This window comes from Petaurus breviceps, unplaced genomic scaffold, assembly GCF_028583685.1.
Source record: "Petaurus breviceps papuanus isolate PSGF00001 unplaced genomic scaffold, PetGlider_PUasm1.0 91041, whole genome shotgun sequence".
NCBI lineage: Eukaryota > Metazoa > Chordata > Mammalia > Diprotodontia > Petauridae > Petaurus > Petaurus breviceps.
Genome location: NW_027187400.1, coordinates 15,413,609 through 15,434,688, shown reverse-complemented (window position 1 = coordinate 15,434,688; position 21,080 = coordinate 15,413,609). Strand labels below are relative to the sequence as shown.

Here is a 21,080-nt window from a genome sequence, read left to right as displayed (position 1 = left end):
TGTGGTAAAGAGATTTACTGAATGGGAAAGAGTACACATGCTGCAATTCTCCCTAATGGAAGGAGAAACAGCTTGGCTGAGATGACAGAACCATTCAAGCAATTAAATTCCTCCTAACTGTCCCAAGAGACAGGGAGTACAGCTACATCACTCCCATTTTACAGGTGAGGAAAGGGAATCACAGAGAGGATTCAGTATCTCCAAGGTAAGACAAGTAGGAAGTAGCTGAGTCAGAATTCAAAGCCAAGTCCTCTAGTACCCAAGTCACTGTTCTTTCCATGCTGTATTACAAGCCCTTTTATCTATGCATTTGCCTCCAATGTTCTCTCCCAGCCCCAGTCCATTCATTCATCCATCCATTCTGCACAGAAAGTGAAATGAATCAATTATGTCATGTACTGTAGGATTTGGAGCAGAAAGGGATCTTAGCAATCACTGACTTTACACACACACACACACACACACACACACACACACACACCACTTTTATATAAGAAGAAACTGAGGGTGAGAGAGGTTAAGGAAGGAAGGAAAGAAGGAAAGGAAGAAGGAAAGAAGGAAGAAGAGAAGAAGAAAGGAGAGACAGAGGGAAGGGAGGGGAGGGGAAGGAAAATAAGGAAGGAAGGAGGGAGGAAAAGGAAGGAAGGAGGAGTGAAGGAGGAAGGGAGAAAGAAATCAATCAGTAAGGGAGAGGAAAAGAGAAATGGAAGAAAGAAACTCATTAAGAGATTAGCGTAGCCTGTGCTACAAGCTTGGGATGCATATACAAAAGTAAAAATGTCCCTGCCCTCAAGGAACCTACAATTCTAAAGGAGAAGACTAAAAGTAAGTGAGATCAGTAGCCAGGGGCAAAAATTTGTTTCTGGGAAGTCTCAATAGATTGTGAATGTGAAAGCAACACTTAGATTGCCAATCAATGCATGCTTTCCTGAAGTAACACAGCATTCACTTGTTTACAATTCTCAAAGCAGAAAGTGAAAAAGAAGTAGGATTAAGGAACTGGGGGTGGGGGTGAGGGTGGTCAGGAAAGAGTGGCTTAGCTCCTCCCAGTCTCTGAACAGAAGAGTCAGTATTCAAACCCAGATCCTCTGTCTACACATTCCAGTTCAAACTCACAGCTCAGATCACCTCACTCCCCTCCTGAAACAAGTTTGTTAACTACAGATAAAAGTCAGATTTTCTAACCTGACAAACTGGGTCCTCCGCCATCTGTCTCAGTCTATTAGAGTCAGAAGGGGTTGCAGATTGCCTAGACCAGACCGGATTTGCCAAAGGTCACTCAGTGAGGTGGTGGTAAGGGTGGGATTGGAACCCAAGTCTCTCCCAACACCCAAGCCAATGCTTTACTTCATTTTGTTTTGGTTTTTTCCATTGAGTCCTGCTGCTTCCCTCCAGTCACACCCCAATTAATCCTCTTAACTGCCAGTGGTCCTGATGCAGGTATAGTAGGATAGTATATATGTGTGTATATGTATGTTTACGTATGTATGTCTATGTATATGTCTGTATATATAATAGCCTGTTCTATCTAGTATATATACACACTAGACCCTGTATATGCTATATATAGTGTATGTATGTGTATATATATATACATTATAGTATAGTATGATAAAAGTTGTTTTGCTAACAGTTTATTAACACTCCCTCCCTGTCCTGAGCCTCTCTGTAATAATAACAAATTCTCATTTTTACACATCATTTTACCCTTTACATTCCCAGGAACTGTCTCTATCCCAAATCATATCCCAACATATCCTGATATATTCTTATTCCTGTTTTAAAGACAAAAAGACTAACCTTCTCTCCAGAGTCTAAGCTCCTTGAGAGGAGAAACCACTTCACTTTTATCTTTGTATCACCCCAAGTTCAACATCTGACCAGAACTAGGTTCTTAATAAGTGCATTTTAAACCCAATTAAGTGGCAGAGCAAGGATTCAAATCTGGGTCATGGCTTTAGAGCTGGAAGCAGCCACCAATCCAACCTCTTCATTTTGAAAAAGAGGAAACTATCATTTTTATTATATTGGCCATGTCTACCCATGAACAGTTAATATTTCTCCAGTTATTTGAATCTGACCTCAAGGTTTTTAACAATAATTTTGTTCCTATAGTTCCTGGGTTTGTTTTGGCAGGAGTGCTCTCATGTATTTTATACTGTTTAGAGTTATTTTAAGGAGGTTATCTCTTACTATTTCTTCTCCAAGGGCTATGTTTGTGATATATAAGAATGTTGATGATTTATGTGGATTTACTTTAAATCCTGCTACTTTGCTAAAGTTATTCATTGTTTCAGCTAACTTTTTAGTTGTCTTTGGGATTTTCCAAGTATATCATCATATCATTTATAAAAAGAGATAATTTTACTACCTCATTCCCTATTCTGATTCTTTTTCTTCTATTCCCTCTTTTTCTTCTCTTACTGCTATTGCTAGGATTTCCAATACAATATTGAATAATATTAGTATGTCTTTGAGCAAATAAGTCTGGAGATTATAAATACCCAATTTAACTACAAAGGATATATGAAAGAAGACACTATCTGTATCAGAGAAACAACTAATAAATAGAAGTATGAATAAAATGATTTTACATATGCATACACATTTGTGTCTAAATAATAGCCATCATTGGGGAGGGGGAGAAAAAAGTAAAAAAATAAATTTATATGATAACTTTATTATATATTTTAAAAGAAAGGCAAGCTGCACGTAATGGATTTGCAGTTTCATGGGCAATCATCTTTTTTTATTATACTGTGTTATGGAAATACTTGTTTTATTCCATAAATTAAAAATAAAATCAATAAAAATTTTTAAAAAGAGGAAACAGAAACTTAGAAAGAACAAATAACTCAGGATTGTGGCATCCTCTCTATCTAGGTCATTCAGTCCAAATCCTTCATTTTTACAGTTGAGAAGACAGAAGCCCAGGTAGGTTAGGGTTAAAAGGTGATGTTTCCAAGGTCATACAGGCAGGGAACAGTCAAGTAGGGATTCAAACCCCAGTCCTCTGACATTTACTTGTGACTCCAAGTCAAGAGATCTTTCTCCAGAATTTGCTGCCCCATGGAGGGCTCCATGCATTTCCAGGGACCCCGGGACAAGACTTTCAGAGCTATAAGGGACCTCAGTGGCCAACCAGCCCAGATAGTCCTGAATAAGACCCTACAAGTTATAGATAGACCCTGAATAAGACCTAACCTTTGCTTGGAAGGACCTCCTCCTCTAACCTGGATACTACCAGACTGCATAGATGGGCTCCAAGGCTCCTTTTAATAAACCAGACTGGAGAAGAAAGAAGGCAAGGAAGGGGTGTAGAGCTGGAGAAGGGGGGAGGGGGTGTCATATCAGGTGGTTTGGATTTAGTTCTTGGCTCAGGCCCTCAGCTGCTCTGTGTTCCCGGATGCCCGCTGCGTGAATGCTCCCCTGCCCCCTTCCCTCCCTCTGGAGCAATCATCCCAGCCCCCACAATCGGACCCAACCAGGCAGCTGGGACGAGAAGCAGCCCCCAAGAGGATCCACTGACCCTCCCCTGCCTCCCTCCCCATATGAGGGAAAGCACCCGGCCAGGCCCCTCCCTTGCCAGGAAGATTTGCAAAGTCTGAAAATGAAAATAGCTAAAATCAGAGTGTGGTTCCAGGCATCAGGTGACTCTTGTAAAGGATTCTACCTCTCAGGCTTCCTGGGTCTCTGTTTACCTGGAGGACAATAAACTTACCCAGCTGGGGCTGAGTCTGCCGTTGCCTGAACCCTCCCCTCGTCCACCTCATGCAAAGCACCTATGGCCAGAAGGCGTTGCCCTCAGGGCCTGCTCCCTAACAGCTGCTGCCCCGGAGGTGCCCTCTGCCAGCCAGCTCAAAGTCACCTCTGCTCCTGCTTTGGGGACAGTGCCAATGAGGAACCCCTCAAAGCGGCAGGAACCAGTTTTTGTTGGGCAATAATTAATCGGATTCCTTACATTCCTTGGTTGCTGTGGGGCCTGTTGCCCGAGGATGAGCGACAGCGGCTCTGAGCCCTGGGACTGGCATTTGGACATGCAGTTTACTGGAAAGCTGGTGTTCTCTGCTGCTGCTCTGCTCCTGGGGACTCTTGTATACAGGCTGTACAAGTACTGGCCATCCCGGGACCCACCTACGGGTGGGACATTAAAAGCTGATGCCACTGCCACCGAGGAGCCCGAGGTAGCAGGCCAGGCGGATCCTACCAGCACCTCACCCAGAGCTCTGCTGCCAGGCCTCAGCCGGCAGCGCCAGGTCAGCAGGGAAGAGGGAGCAAAAGGCAACCCAGCTTTGGGAAATGGCCAGCCAGAAGGGGCCGGCGGGGCCTGTGACCCCAAAGTCAGAGGCAGGCTTGACCTTGGAGATGGGCACACTGAGGAGAACGAAGAGACAGGCTTCAAGAGAGGGGAACAACACCCTGGAAAACTCCTGGTCTGGGACTCTCTCGGAGAAAAAGCAATTGGGCAGGGTAAGAACTGCTACAGTGAATTTGAAAGTCCCCAGCCTGAGCTATCCCAAGATGATAATGAAACAGACTGCCCAGGTGACTCATGGCAGGAGCCTGGGCTCCTCCTACACTATATCAGGGGGCAGAGGAAGGAGGAGGAGATCTCTGATTCTGGAAGAGAGAAGGCTGCCTGTGCCACAGGTGGGGGGGACATGAATAGGAACTGGGTCTTCACCCAAGCTGCTGGGGTCAGCCAGGGGGGCTTGGGGCTCTTCAGGGCCACCTCAGATATGGGGCTGGCTGTTAGTCAGTGTGCCGGGGAAGCAGACACCTCTTATGTCTTCTCGTCCCTGGCCAGGGCCCAGGTAGAGGAGAACTTTCTTGGGGAGCAGGCACTGGAGGGAAGGGCCAGAGGGCCAGGGGAGGCATCTGCCAGTCCTGGCCTAAAGGGGAAAATCTATGACTACTACGTGGAGTCTACCTCCCAGTCCATCTCCAGAGACACGCTGGCTCCATCAGCCAGCACCTCTGGAATCCTTGGAGGGATAACTGCGCCTCAGGGCTCACCTCTGCTCCCCAGCTTTGGGAGTCTTCCAGACCAACCTCACAGCAGGTTATATGATACCAATTCCTTGACTTCACCAGGCTTCTCTCATCTTGCGGATGGTACTAAGGATGTATGTGAGAGCGTCCCTTCCTCTGAGAGTCCCTCGTCACCACTTGGACCTGGCCTCAGCAGGAAGGAGAGTTTTCTTCAAATCGCAGAGAATCCAGACTTCCAGCTTCAGCTAGACAACATGGGGACCTCACTCTCCAGTGACGTCCCGTTGGCCCTCCACTCATCTATAGAGTCTGTGGATCTCAACCCAACCTCAGCTAGTCTGGAACCCAAGGTGGAATTGGTAGCTGGGACCAATTTCTTCCAGCTCCCACTGGTCCCTGGGGCATCACAGAACACCCACCTGGATCTGGGCAACTGTTATGAAGTGTTGAACTTGGCCAAAAGGGAGAAGCTGGATGCCCTGAAGGAGGCGGCCTATAAAGTGATGAGTGACAACTACCTGCAAGTCCTTCAGAGTCCAGACATCTATGGGCATCTGAGTGGGGCTGAAAGGGAGCTGATCCTCCAGAGACGGCTCCAGGGGCAGAAGTACCTGGTGGTGGCGGACGTCTGCCCCCAGGAGGGCTCTGGCCGCCTCTGTGCCTACAGTAATGAGCGTGATACCTGGTGGCCCCTGGCCAGCCTGCCCCCAGAGGCCATATCCCGGGGCTGTGCCTTCTGTAGCCTCTTCAATTATCTCTTTGTGGTGGCTGGCTGCCAGAGAGCCGGGGGGCAAGCCTCTAAGAGGGTGTTCTGCTACAACCCCCTGACGGGCATCTGGAGGGAGATGCGCCCTCTGAACCAGGCTCGGCCCCACTGTAAACTGGTGGTCTTGGATGGGTACATGTACGCCATCGGGGGTGAATGCCTCTACACGGTGGAACGCTACGACCCTCGCCAGGACCGCTGGAGCTTCGTGGCGCCCCTGCCCAATGACACCTTCGCCTTGGCCCACACAGCTACGGCCTGCGATGGCGACATCTATGTCACGGGGGGCACCCTGCGTTACCTGCTGCTGCGCTACTCGGGGAAGGAGGACCGCTGGCGAGCCAGCCCCACAGCGGGTGGCAAGGACCGCACGGCGGAGATGGTGGCTGTCAATGGCTTCCTCTACCGCTTTGACCTCAACCGCAGCCTGGGCATCGGGGTCTATCGCTGCAGCACCCGGGCTCGCCTCTGGTACGAGTGCTCCTCATACCGCATGCCCTACCCAGCTGCTTTCCAGTGTGCCGTGGTGGACAACCTCATCCACTGTGTGGGCCGGCAGTTCCACCTCCGATTCCTGGCCGACTATGTTTCTCCCCGCTTCCTTTCCAATGGGCTCCAAGGCTTCCCATCCCCGCAGGGCACCCTCATACCCACGGTCCTGGCACTGCCCACCCCCAATCTGGCACAGACCAGGGTGTAGGGACCTCCTTATCATTTTAGTCATGGAATTCTGGAAAGAGTATGGATTCAAGAGACTGGGATTCGAATCTTGCCTCTGGCGTTCTTCAAGTGGGTGACCTTGGATGAGTCCTTGCCCCTTTCTGAGCCTCAATTCTCTCATCTGTAAAATGGGGTGAATAATAACATTAATCCTGGAGATACCTACTGTCCAGGGTGGTTGTGGGGCATGGCCTTTGTAACCCTGAAAGCCCTGTAGAATGAGTTTTTTTTAATACTGAGCATTTGTGATTTCTTTGATGCTGATACTTCTTTCCCTGGTATACATCCTAAATCCTTTCTATGGCTTAGCAGATGATCTCCTGGCCTGGCTATGACCAAGAACATTCCCACTTTGCCACCATCCCAGGCTGAGTGTCTCCAAACCGAACTGAGCTGGTCCTCAGGTAACAGAGGTAAGGTTTGGAACTAGAAGCCCTTCCAGCTCCACAGGACACCAGGAGGGGAATTCTGCCTTCACGGAGTCAGACAAACCAGATTCAAACCCTGCCTCCAGCAGTTACTTTGTGCAAATCACTAAAACCTCCCTGGCCTCAATTTCCTCAGCTGTAAAATGAGGGAGGTTGGTCTCTGGGATCTCTGAGTTCCCTCCTTTGTGGGTCTATGGACCTTGCAGAGATTTTCTGCTACTAGCATTTGTAGCCTTCAAGAATCTAGGGCCACCACCTCCCCACCCCAGGCCTTGAGAAGATGTCTTGTCTTTTCCATGCCACTCATTCTGTGGCTCCTTTTACCCCTCGGAACTTCAGGTCCACTAATCTTCCAAATGAGTATGGCACTCATTCCCCACAAGATGGTGCTTTGAGGGTCCCCAATCCTGAAATAAACTTTCATTTAACAGAGTTAGGAAGGGCCTATTTGTGTTATGTTCAGAGACTGCCTGGCGTCCCTAAGAGTGGATGGGCTATCTTGGAAAAAAAACCATGAACCTGTTCAAATTGGACTCTGCCATTTACTCTGCCCGTGTGATATTGGGCAAGTGACTTGACCTTTCTGGGCCTCATTTTCATCTGGAAAATGAAGGCTTTTAAGGTCCTTTCTAGGTTTAGGGCTATGATTCTATGACTGGGTTTAATGTGAAGAAAATTAACTTGGGTATGAATTCTGCCTTGTTTATGAGATATATGACTTTGATCAAGTCACTTGACCTCCAAGTGCCTCTGGCAACTACCTGGGTCTTAACGACTAAGTCAAGGATTGACTGCCATCTCGGTAGGTTGTAGGAATCAGTGCCCACATGGGGAGTTTCCAACAGGAAATACCAGACCATTTGTATATTGTTGTGTGCAAACCAAACACTGTGCAGGTAGCTGGAGGAGATATTAAGTTTAGACATGGGACTAATCTCTTCCCTCATGAACTTTACCATCTAATAGGTGGATCCAATCTACATCTTTGTCATCGAGGTCATGAAATAGAACAGAATCTTGGACTTGGAGTCAGGAAGGTCTGACTTCCAAATCCTTCCTTAGACTCTCATTAGCTGTGTAAGGCTGGGAGGGTCACTTAAAAAACCTAGCCTCAGTTTCTTCATCTGTAAAATGTGGAAAATAACACCTCCATTTCAGGCTTGTTCTGAGGCCCAAATGAGATGATATTTGTAAAGAACTTTGCCAACCTTAAAGCGCTATATGAAGGTTAGCTATTATTATTATTTTCTCCAGAGGATCAGGGACACTGGCTTTCTGGTATTAACTGGCATGAGAACTGTGGCTACAGTTTGCTTCTCTGCCCTGACATGACTGGAAGAGTCTTCTTTGTATAACTATCCAGAAATAGAGCTTACCAGTTTGGGGATTGATGAATGTTGAGGAAATGGTTAACAGCCCAGCCCCCATCGAATTAATCCAGCTGGTGGAGCAGTAATAGAATGTGGTCCCCAGGACCACCCACACTCATGTAGCCCTTGGGACACACAAGTGGAAAGGAGACAAATGTTCTGGGTATAGGAGGCATGAGAGGGGACCAGGGCTCCAATGAAGCCAATTCATAGAAAGATCCACCCAGAGGCAATATGAGAGGCAGAAATCTTCTCCCACTATATTGGGTGTTTCCCTTGGGAAAGTCCCCCAAGTCCAAATATAGCAAAATCCTGAAATGACTAAGCCCCAGCTCCATCCTCTTCCACTAAAGTTACCATGTTAATAAGTAACCAAGTATACATCAAAAGATCATCAAATGTCAAAGCTGGGAAGACCCTCAGAACACAGGATGTCAGAGCTGGGCGGGCCCTTAGAATACAGAATGTCAGAGCTGAGAGGGCCCTTAGAACACAGGATGTCAGAGCTAGAAGAGATTATGTAAGCATCTAGTCCTACAAGAGAGGACAGGGAGAGGAGAGGATTTCATACAGAACTTCCACTCCCTGCTCTCAGAAAGCCTCTGAAGGGAGAAATAAGATCCATACCCTCAGGGAACTCCTAGTCTGAGATGACTCCAAAGTCAGGAGAAACCTCTAATAACACAAGATATCCAAATGTGGCAGGAGCTGCCTTGAGAGGTGGCAAACTCCCCTGGGCAGGGGGATGGACTCTTCCAGTCCCCTCATCAGGTATGTTAATGTGGATATTCCTTTCAGGAATAGGTCAGACTAGATGGTGGCTAAAGTCCCTTTCAATTCTGGCATCTATAGTGATGAAAGGGAAAACACAGCCCCTCCCTGGCCTAGCAAGAATACAGAACACACGCCGATCTATTCAAATAATAGCCACTTTTTGGTCTCTCTGGGATATGAGTGTTTGTTTGCACAAGGCGTGCACCTGTGTAAATACAAACACTCTTCCAGCCAGTGCTTCTGGTCTGAGCTCTGTGGGAACCAAACAGCCAGGCTAAGACCCCAGTTGTGATTAGCAGAGATTGGGGAAAAGACAGATGTGGGCCGGGGAGGAGGTAGAGAGAGGTGGTGTTCAGGGAGTGTAGAAGGTCAGATCCACAGGATGAGTGGTCCCAGCATAGAAGGCCACTCTGGGTTTCTATAGAATGAAGAGGATACCCCACTTCTCCTCTACTTCCTGGGAATTTGGGGAAGAGAAAAGGAAATGCATCTGATGAAATATTTGGAAAGTAAAATGCTTCAGCAATTGCTTTTCTGTAACACAAGCCTCCCTCGCCCCAGCTGTGGTCACTCCTCTGCTCTTGACCAGTTAGTGGTTCCCGAATTCCTGCTGAGTGAAGTTCAAACACTTAGCTTGACATTCAAGGTCCTCCCTTCCACATAAGCTATACTTTAGCACCCTGCATGATTCTCTGCTGCCCGCCCACCCCCAACCCTCCCCAGCATGCCCTGTGCTCTCTCTCCCCTGGGGCCTTAATTCTCCCTATCCTTTGTGCCTAGGACATCTGCCTTGCCTTTCTCCACCTGTTAGATTCTTGTTCAACTCAAAAGCCACGAAACTTTATGGTTGGTATTGACTTCCGCACTCCTCTCACATATTTCTCTAATGAATTTTTCATATAATATAATGAATCATGGTTACCTCTGGAGGGGACTTGTCTCCCAGCTAGATTGTAAACTTCTGACAGGTAAAGATTGTTTCTTTGAGTCTCACCAAGCCCTGGTCCTGTGCAAAGCAGGGTCTTTAATACATGTTGGATAGTGAAGAATGAGCAGGAAGGTGCTGGATGAGGACAGTATTGGGGTGGGGCAGGTGGGGAAGAAGTGGGGTGACAGTCCAGGGATGGGGAACCTGCAGCCTTGAGGGCACATGGGACCCTCTAGGTCCTCATGTGCAGCCCTTTTCCTTAATAAAGGATTTGGTCTGTAAAATTTGGACTCCATCAAAAGGCCGTACCCAAGAACCTAGAAAGCCATATGTGATCTCCAGGCCACAGGCTCCCCACTAGAGGGCTACACCATGAGTCTGGAAAGGCTTCAGAGAAAAAGAGGAAACTGAGCAAAATTTGGGAGAAGGAGACATAAATTGTTCGAAGAAGAGAATACATAGAGAGATGGTCCCCTGCCCCTCCAAGGGCAGTGAGGTGGCACAGTTGGTAAAATGCTTCTTGGAATTAGGAAGAGCTAAGTTCAAATCTAGCATCAGACACTTACTAGCTGCATGACCCTAGGCAAGTCCCTTAACTGCCATCTGCCTCAACTGTAGAGAGAATAATAGCACTTACCTCAGAGTTGTGAGAATTACATTTTGTGTTTAGCGCAGTGCCTTGCACATAGTAGGACCTTGGTAAATGCTTGCCCCCTCCCCCAAGGCTACACTAGGCAAATCAAAGGGTGATACCAATTTCCTACTTCACTCCCCCCACATCCCTACGGAATATCTTTAAAGTCCTTCACACACAAGAGCTTAGATTTTAAGACTCACTGAGATCTTAGAGGTCAGCTACTCCAAACTCCTCGTTTTACAGAGGAGGAAACTAAGGCCCAGAGATAAAATGACTTGGCCAAGGTGACACAGTCAGTTAAGCATCTGAGCAGCCAAACTGGAACCCAGGTCCTCTGACTTCCAATTCATTATTTATTCAATCCTCACAACAGCCCTATGAGATAAGAAATTTCAGTGCTCATTTATTCCTTCTCCATTTTATGGATGAGGAAAGTGAAGCTAAATGGGGTGTCAGAAATGGAAGAAACCTTGGAGATCAGAGGACCAAAGACGTAGAACTGCATGGAACCTTACAGGTCATTAAGTCCTTCCTTTTACAGACAAGGAAACAGGTCCGGAGAAAAAACGTTATTTCCCCAGGGCTGTATAGACCTGGGATTCTTAACCTGGGTTTGTCTGTGGACAGATTTCAGGAGGTTTGTGAACATGAATGGGGAAAAAAAATTACATCTTTGTTTTCATTCACCTGAAATTTAGCGTTTCCTTCAATTATTTAAAAGTGTGAATTTAAGAAGGATTCTGTAGTCTTCCCCAGTCTGCCAGAGGGGAGCCATGACCCCCCAAAAATAAAAAAAAAAAAACAAGGCAGAAGCAGGAGTGTGATAGAGAAGACCCACTCCCTGCTCTCAGGTGGGGAGATCAAGTCCAGGTCCCAACAGAACTCCTGATCTGAAAGGACTGCAAAGTCAGTATCTTGAGGCAGAATTTGAGCTCAAGTGTTCCTCATTCCAGGTCTAATGCTATCTATTAAACCACTCTTCCTCACCGTCTGAAATAGATGGTGTGGTAGATAGAGCGCAGGATTTGGAATCAGAAAGACCTGAGTTCAAATCCTCCCTCCAAAACTTACTGGCCTGTAAAGACGCAGGGTCTTCCACTGCATCCTGGGCCATCTCCAGTGGTCCTGATGGATATGTGGTCACTGGACTCAGATGACTCTAGAGGAGAAATTGAGGCTGGTGACCTTGCACAGCTCCCTCCCTCAAATCAAAGTTAACTGCAAGTCATGTCATCTTTTCCCTGATGTCATGGTCCTCTTTGAGAATGAAGGACAAACCACAACCACAATCCTGGACAACTCATATAACCCCTGTCTGCCTCAGTTTCCCCATCTATAAAATTGGGACAATAATAGCTCCTATCTCCCAGGGTCTGTCAGGATCAAATGAGATGATATTTGTAAAGCCCTAAACCACAAAGCCCTAAATAAATGTTAGGCATTATTGTTATTAAGGGGAGACGGTGAAATACAAATGTAAAACTAAAGCCAGGATTGCACATCAGCCACTTTTTTCTGCATTTCTCAAAATGCATGTCATTTATTACAAGAATAACCGGGGGAGAAAGCATAGGTGACTCGGTGCAAGGTATCCTCATTCCTAGAGACACGACTTTGAAAGCTCAGGTCCCATTCAAGGGTCACTGGCATCACTTTCCAATACAAAGAATGGAAAATGCTTAGAAATTCCGCTGAGAACTATGGGTAAGAGAGATAAGCTCTCATTCTACCCCAGCAGAATTTTCTAGGTAGATAAAGAATAAGGCATTAGCAGGTGTGTATACAGGGTCTGTGAGGGTAATACTTGCTGATATCTAAAAAAGAATTTAATATTTTCTCATTTTTAAAGTTTGCATTTTAAAGCAAAATTAGTTCTTTTAAAAATATTTGTATATTTTTAGTTTACAACATTCATTTCCACAAGATTTTGAGTTACAAATTTTCCCCCTGTCTTTCCCCTACCCACCACTTCAAAACAGTGACCCCACTGAATACCCCCTCCCCCAATCTGCTCTCTCCTATATGCTCCCCCATCCCCCTTCCAACTTTCCAGTAGGGAAAGATGGATCTCCATACACCAGTGCCTGTATGTCTTGTTTCCCAATGCATGTAAAATAATAATAATAATAATTTTTAAACATTTGATTTTAAAATTTTGAAATCCAGATTCTTTCCCTTCTTCCTTCATCACCCACCCTTACTGGGAAGATAACTAATTCAATATAGGTTGTACATGTGTAGTTATGCAAAACATTTCCATAGTGGATATATTGTGAAAGACTGACTATATTTCCCTCCATCCTGTCCTGCCCCCCACTTGTTCTATTCTCTACTTTGACCCTGTCCCTTTTCAAAAGTGTGTGCTTTTAACTACCCTCCCCCCAAATCTGCCCTCCCTTCTATCATACCCCCTCTATTCCCTTCCCCCCCTACTCTCCTGTAGAGCAAGATACTCTATTTAGTGTGTATGTCATTCCCTCCCTAAGCCAAATTTATGAGAGTAAGGTTGACCCTTTTGCCTTCCTGTTCTTCCCCTCCATTGTAACAGTTTTCCCTTGCCTCTTTTATATGAAATAACTTACCCCATTCTGTCTCTCCCTGTCTCCTTTCATTATATTCCTCTCTCACCTCTTAATTTTATTTTTTAAATATCATCCCTTCCTATTCAATTGATCCTGTTCCCTCTGTCTATGTATACCTGTACACATATATATACACACACTCACATATGTATTCATATGCCCATATACCCTCCTATATAGACATATATGTATGTATACGTATATATATGTATATATATATATATATATACATTTATATTCCTTTCAACTATCCTCATACTGAGAAAAGTTTCATAAGTTACAATTATTGTTTTTCCATGCAGGAATGTAAATAGTTCGACTTTGAAAAGTTCCTTATGATTTCTTTTCCCTGTTTACCTTCTCTTGCTCCTAGTATCTGAATGTCAAATTTTCTATTCAACTCTGGTTTTTTTCATCAAGAAATCTTGAAAGTCCCCTATTTCATTGAATGACCATATTTTCCCCTGAAACATTATACTGAGTTTTGCTGGGTGGGTGATTCTTGGTTTTAATCCTAGCTCCTTTGACCTACAGAATATCATATTCTAAGCCCTTCAGTCCCTTAATGTAGAAGCTGCTAGAACTTGTGTTATCCTGATTGTGTTTCCACAATATTCAAATTGTTTCTTCTTGGCTGCTTGTAATATTTTCTCCTTAATCTGGGAAATCTGGAACCTGGCTACAGTATTCCTAGGAGTTTTCTTTTTGGGATCTTTTTCAAGAGGTGATCAGTGAATTCTTTCAATTTCTATTTTGCCCTCTGGTTCTAAAATATCAGGGCAATTTTCCTTGAGAATTTCTTGAGGGATGATTTCTAGGTCCTTTTTTTGATCATGGCTTTCAGGTAGTCCAATAATTTTTAAATTATCTCTCCTGGATCTATTTTCCAGGTCAGTGGTTTTTCCAGTGAGATATTTCATATTGCCTTCCATTTTTTATTTGTTTAACAGCATCTTGATTACTCATAAAGTCATTAGCTTTCATTTGCTCCAGTCTAATTCTGAAGGAATGATTCTCTTCAGTGAGCTTTTGAAATTCTTTTTACATCTGGCAAATTTGGCTTTCTAAATCATTCTTCTCCTCATTGGCTTTTTCGGGTCTCTTTTGCCATTTGAGTTAGTCTATTTTTAAGGTGTTATTTTCTTCAGGCAGGTTGTTGACTCACTTTTCATGATTTTCTTGCATCATTCTCATTTCTCTTCCCAATTTTTCCTCCATTTCTCTTATATGATTTTCTAAATCCTTCTTGAGCTCCTAAATGGCCTGTAACCAATTCATATTTTTCTTGGAAGCTTTTGGTGCAGGAGTTATGACTTCATTGTCTTCCTCCTGTTCCATGCTTTGATCCTTTTTTGTCCCCAATATAGGAGTGTAAAGTCAGATTGCTGTGCTTGCTTTGCTTCCTTTGCTTGCTCATGTTGCCACTTAATTACTTGACTTTTGAGCTCTTTGCCACAGTAGAACTCTACTTCCAGAGAGGACAGCTTTATCCCAAATTTCTGGGGTTTTCACAGCTGCTGGAACTATTAGTTGGGTGCCCTCTCTGAAGCCTCCACAATCTGTGGCACCTGGTCACACACCCCAGGACCTCGACCCCAGACCTCGATCCAGATCCAAGCAGGTTAAAGCAAGAGCCCTCTGATGGTCGCTTGGTTCCCCCACAATCTGCAGGCCAGGAGCTCTGAAGCAGCCATGGGGCAGCAGCTGCAGGACCACTGTGCCTGCACCACTCCTCACCCCAGGGGGCAGGGGCCAGACCTGCTCCTCCATCCCCCCCCCTCCCCAGTTCTCACAGAGTTCCACACTGACCTTTTGCTTTGTCTTTGACATTTATGGGTTGATAATTCTGGAAACCACCACACTCTCCAGAAGTCTGCTCCTGCCGCTGCTGATTGGGCTGCCCTGAGGCTAAAACCTCGGGCTCACTTGGGGCTGGGCTAGGCTCCCAGCATGCTGTGATGGACCCTTCCTGCCCACCTGCTGGGCTGCCTTCAGTGGGAGATTTGTTTCTCTCTGTCACTTTGTGGTTTCTATAACTCTAAAATTTGTTTAGAGTCATATTTTATATGTATTTGAGGTGGTTATGGGTGGAGCTCAGGGAGTTTTCCTACTTCTGTGCTGCCATCTTGGCTCTGCCCCCTAGTTGTTTGTTCTAAAAATGTTTAATTTAGTTTTTGTTTCTTTGCTTTTTTGATGAATAACAATGTCCTCTGTGATTAACTATACAATAAATACTCACTTTTTTAAAAATGAAAAACAAAATTCCCCGTGCGTACACCTGAATGAAATCTGCCCATGTGAGGAGGGGTGATCTTTAAGTATTTTCAGAAGATTATGTGTTTAAATAGGCAATATGTATGGTGGGTAAAAAGCTGACCTTAAAGCCTGGAAGATACCAGTTCAAATTCAGTGCCTGACACATATTGGGTTGTGTGACTCTGGGAAAGTCTCTTAACCTCTGAGCACTCCAGGCAGCCAGAAGGAGCCTGCTTATGTTGTAAATCACTAAAAGAAGTTTCTTCACCCAGGACTTCCTACACCAATGAAAACAGAGGTTCAGTCTTCCTCTCCTACATAGTGGGTGTGTGATTCTGTGAACCTATATGTCTCCATTGTAATTTAGCATTGTTTGCCATAGGTACCGGTATGTTTAGGATTTTATTAATTCCATCAATAAACATTTCTTTAGCTCCCATGATATGCAGAGAGAGCACAGTGAGGGGGAGGGGCATACAAAGATAAGTAATAAAACATCTGATCAGAGAATTTTCAAGTTGAAAAGGGCCTTGTAGAGTATTTCACACCATCTCCTCAGTTTTACATTGTCTATGCATTCAAGGAGTTTATAGTCAAGTAGGGAAGACTTTTAAAAATCACCAATGTTCCCAGTTCATCCATTTAAGTCTGGAAGGGAGCAGAGAGCTCATCTAGATTATAAGCTCTGTGAGGGAAGGACTGTCTTTTTTTTATTAATTGTATCCTCAGTGTGTAGCACAGTGCTTGGAATATAGTAGGTGCTTAATAAATGTTTATTGATATTGGACCTAGTTCAACTCCCTTCATTTTATAAATGAAGGAACTGGGACTCATTTCAGTAATTGAAGGGATACCCAAGGTCACACAGGTAGTAAAAGCAGAGTCAGAATTTGAACCCAGGTTTTTTTTACTCCAAATGATGCTGTCATAATTGAAAGGAACCTCAAAGGTCAACATCTGGTCCAACCTGTACTTTAGCAGGCATCGCCTCTGCAGTATCCCTGACCAAGGACTCTCCAGCCTTCGTGGTACAGGGGAGGGAACTCTGCTCAGATGGAGAAAATAGAATGTCTAGCTAAAGTTATTTGTTGTTTAGTCATTTCAGTTGTGTCAGACTCTTTGTGACCCCATTTGGGGTCTTCTTGGCAGAGAAATGGAGTGGACTGCCATTTCCTTCTCCAGCTCATTTTACAAATGAGGAAACTACGGGAGGCCCCGGGATTGGTTCGGTTTTGGCCTCAGATACTTAACACCCACACAAAAAAAACTGGCCATGTTACCTTTGGCAAGTTAACCCCAATTGCTTTTTAAAAAAATGAGGAAACTAAGGTAAACAGGGTGAAATGACTTGCACAGGGTCACACAACTAGTAAGTGTCTGAGGCCATATTTGAATTCAGGTCTTCCCCACTTCAGGCCCAATGTTCCAGATAACTGCCCCAGCTAAAGTGATAGGGACATTCACTTCCAGTGAACCAGGACCTTCCTAAGGTTGCTGAGACACACACTGACAATCCTTTTCCAAAACATTTGTTTAATGCTTATCCTCATTCTGAGGCAAGGCTCATACTCTCCTGGATCATGGAAGTAGGGCCCTGGGAGTAAGGGCAGCAGAGAGATCCCAGAGGCCCCCAAATACCAATGCCATCCCTCATGGGGTACTTATATCTTCTCTCTGGATCAGCTTTGCCTGTGGCTCCAGGAAGCTCTGATAGCTAGGGGTTTTCTAGTGGGGAGGTCCAGCAGGATGTTTGTGGTCAGAGCCTTCAATATGATTGGCAGACTGGGGAGATTTGGACACTGATGTGTAACAACAGTGCAGCTGCAGTTATATGATGTTGCTCTTAGCATTGTACAAGAGAACAGCTGTTCTCCCCCAGAGATTCATGGGAACAGAGATGTCATTTAGCACTGACAGACCCAGAGATGCCCTGCCATATTCTTCTCCAAGACAGGGCGCTGGTTCCCTGCACTCCAGAGACAGCTCAGGAGGAATTACTCCATGGGTGATTAATGATGATGATAACAATGTTGGCTGGCATTTATATGGGGCTTTAAAGTTTGCAAAGTCCTTTAATACTTGACTAGTGCATAAAGCACCAGGCTTGGAGTTCAAATTCAGCCTCAGATACTTCCTTGCTCCATGGCCCTACTCAGTTTCTGCAACTGCAAAATGGGGATAATAATAACACCTACCTGGAAGAGTTGTTATGAGAATTAAATTAGTCAGTATTTGTAAAGTGCTTAGTATATGCCTGGAATGTGGTAAGTACTGAAAGAATGTTTCCTTTCCTTTCTTCCCTCCTCTCCTCAAAAATAATACTGTCCTTGATCATGTTATCAAATTGTCCTGAGAAAAGTGACTTAAATTAGAGTAGCTGTATTTCCTGAAGTCAAGATCAAGACATGGCAGATGCTCCTTCTGCAAAACTTTTAAAGTGCCACTTTTTACTTGCATGGAATGGAATACATAGTGTGGTACCTTGGACAGCATGCTGGGCTTGGAGTCAGGAAGTCCTGGGTTTGGATCTCACCTCAGACACTTACTAATTGTGGGATCTTGGGCAAGTCATTTAAAATTGTGCCTGAGTTTCCCATCTATAAAATGAGCTAGGTGGACTCAATGACCTGTAAGGTCCCTTTCAGTTCTAAATCTGTGATCTTATGAAGCTAGAACTGCACTGTGGGAAGTAATGACTATGAAGACTTTGAAAAAGCATGGGAAGGTTTATATGAATTGGTGAAAAGTGAAGCAAACAGAACCAGGAAAACAATGGATACAGTCACAACAGAGAAACAGCAGAAGCAGCAGCAAAACCTCCAAACCAAACTTGTGTGATTATAATGACCGAGTTTATCCCTGAAGAAGAGGTGAGATAAAGAGCTTCCTTTCTCTACAGAGGTGGGGGACTGTGGGTGTAGAACATTGCCTATGCTGTCTGAATCAGTTGGTGTCTTGGTTAATTTTGCTAAGCTGATTTTTTTTTCTCCTCTCTCTTCAAAATTTTTTTGTTTGTTTTGTTCGTGACAAAGTATATAACTCGCTGGAGAGCAGAAAGGAAAGAGATATATTTGAAAAGAAAAGACATCAATAAAAATTCAAAATTTCCTCCCCACCCTCAAATAAAAGGACTCTCTTGTTTTCTTGAAATTTGGACAATCCTGGCTGGTTCATCATTTATAGTTATAGGATTTAATAAATGCATGCTGATTGATTGATTGATTGCTAGGTCATGGTAGTATACAGGTGACCCTGGGCTCTGGAAGGATCTCCTTATGGAATACAAGCATTAGCAGAACTACCAAGATGAGACTCCTTCAAGGATGGCCCCCATGAAAGACGAATGTCTGTTGTCTGACAACCAGACTCACCAGGTGCAAAGAGATTCATCATCCCCAAATGATGGAATTTTCCAGCCAAAGAAACTTCTATCTACTAACTAAAGCAGAGAAAAGTTGCTACCTAGTCTCCCTGAGTACAACCCATCCTTTACACTTACTTATTTCAAGGATCAGTAATTTTATTGGGATGGATCCTTACCCTATCACCCACCCACTATCAAACAAAGACCACAGCCTCTCCATAACTCCACAAAAGCCTGACTTGTGCAGAAGCTAAAAAGAAAAAAAAAAAGATTCCTACCTTCTGGACAACTATCTAATGAGTCTTTCTACCCTTAGCTGGGCCAGCTCCTATTCAAAGCCAGCCCTCTTTGGCAATCAGCCTTAGCCATGAAGAGCCCAAGGTCACCCCTCGTGCCACAAGTATGATAAGTAAATCTCAGGGCTACTGGATTTTAGACCTGTTAGGGGCCTTCAATATTATCTAGCCCATCCCCTGCTCCCACTGCATCCAGGGCCTTTGCCAATAGTCCTGACTTATATCTTGCCACTGGACTTTAATGACTTTGGAGGAAAAAGTGAGGCTAATGACTTTGCACAGTCCTGCCTCACTTAAATACAATTCATTTGCAAGTCAAGACATCACCTCCCTGATACCATCAGTCCTCTGTGAGAAGAAAGGGCCAACAAGAACAAACAGCCCAATCCCCTCAGTTTGTAGAGGAGGAAACTGAGGCTTAAAAGTGGCAAAGTGACTTCCCGAAAATCAATAAGTAGAGTCAGAATTCAAATCCTGGTCTTGGGACTATAGACCCAGTGGTCTTTCTGCTTGCTGTACCACATAGTCCATCCCTCTTCTTGAAGAAGAATTCTGAATATCACTCTGCCATTCCCATTCAATGACCTTAAATGGCTCCCCATTGCCTGGAGAATAAAGTCTGGCAATTTAAAGGTTTCTACAACCTAGCTCCGACTCTCCAGTCCTATTTCCTACTACTCTCCCTTCAGAGATTCTGGTACAATTTATTAGTACCTTCCCAAGCTCTGTTAATTGCCATATTCCTCCCTTGAGGTGGCCACCCTTTTCGCCCAACTGTCAGGTGCATCTTTCAGTTCCCTTCATTGGGCAGGTTTTTCCTCCTTCATCTAACCAATTCCTGTGACCTTGACAGCTTCCAAAATGCTAGCTTCAAAACCTCAAAAATCAAGCATTTGTCACAATTTTCTTTGTGTCTTAGTCGTTGGTTTTGTGAACAGCTGTGCCCAGAAACATAAAAATATATCAGCTGACAGATAACCCTCTGGTTAGCTTCTAGAACAAAAGAGAGAAATCATCTACAGCCCCTGGGAAGAGGGGTGAAATCCTGAATCCTGGCCTCTCTAACCACATGCAATGTAATAAAGAAAATCCTTCAGAGGTGGGGGGAAATGAGATAATACTACACATACTGCCTCTTTGTGTGGTATCACACAAAGGATCATTGGGGATTTGGAGTCAGAACTAAAGTGTCTGTACCCTTGAACCTAGAAATCTCCCTTCTAAGCATCTACCCCAAGGAGATTAAATATAGGAGGGCAAGGGGCTCATATATACCAAAATATATATTATAGCAGGATTTTTTGTGGTATCAAGGAGCTAGAAACGAGGAAGATCCCCATCACCTGAGGAATGGCTAAACAAATTAAGGTACATGTGTGAAATGGAATATTATTGAGCTGTAAAATATGAATACAGAGAAACTTGGGAAATTTTATATGAACTGATACAAAGTGAAATAAATAGAACCAGGAAAAAGCAAGCACACAATGACTACAACAATGAAAATGGAAAGAACAGTGACCACAAAACAATGAAAATTTAATGTGGAAAAATCACAAAGAACAAGTTTTGTCCCAAAGAAGAGATATGACAAGACACTTCCCCTCACATCTTTGCAGAAGTGGGGTGGGGAATAGACTTCTCATGAGGAACATATTGTCAGATTTTTTTTTTCAATGTATTGATTTGTTTTGTCATTTTTTTCTCTTTCGATTTTTTCTTATCCTATTTTTAAAAAATTATTGTATAATATGGCTCTCTCAGAAAGGAGAGAGGGTAATATGGGGTAGGAGGGAATTTAGGCATTGTTAAAAACAAAAGATATTAATTTTAAAAAATTAATGTAGGGGCAGCTAGGTGGCACAGTGAAAAGAGCACTAGCCCTGGAGTCAGGAGGACCTGAGTTCAAATCCATCCTCAGACCCTTAACACTTATTAGCATATGACCTTGGTCAAGTCACTTAACC

The 21,080-nt window shown here is 44.4% G+C and overlaps 1 protein-coding gene across 2 annotated transcripts; it reads left to right on the top strand.

Annotated features, from left to right (window-relative positions):
- Positions 1 to 3,375: 3,375 nt before the first annotated feature.
- On the top strand, positions 3,376 to 7,336 carry KLHDC7A (kelch domain containing 7A). 2 transcript variants are annotated; one of them, XM_069078431.1, is made up of 2 exons: positions 3,381 to 4,470; positions 5,095 to 7,336. In XM_069078431.1, the coding sequence occupies exons 1-2, from the start codon at positions 3,996 to 3,998 to the stop codon at positions 6,456 to 6,458; spliced, it is 1,839 nt and encodes a 612-aa protein (XP_068934532.1). In that variant the 5' UTR covers positions 3,381 to 3,995; the 3' UTR covers positions 6,459 to 7,336. The 2 variants fall into 2 exon arrangements, with proteins under 2 accessions (XP_068934531.1, XP_068934532.1); XM_069078430.1 differs by having other exon boundaries at positions 3,376 to 7,336.
- The last annotated feature ends 13,744 nt before the right edge of the window (positions 7,337 to 21,080 follow it).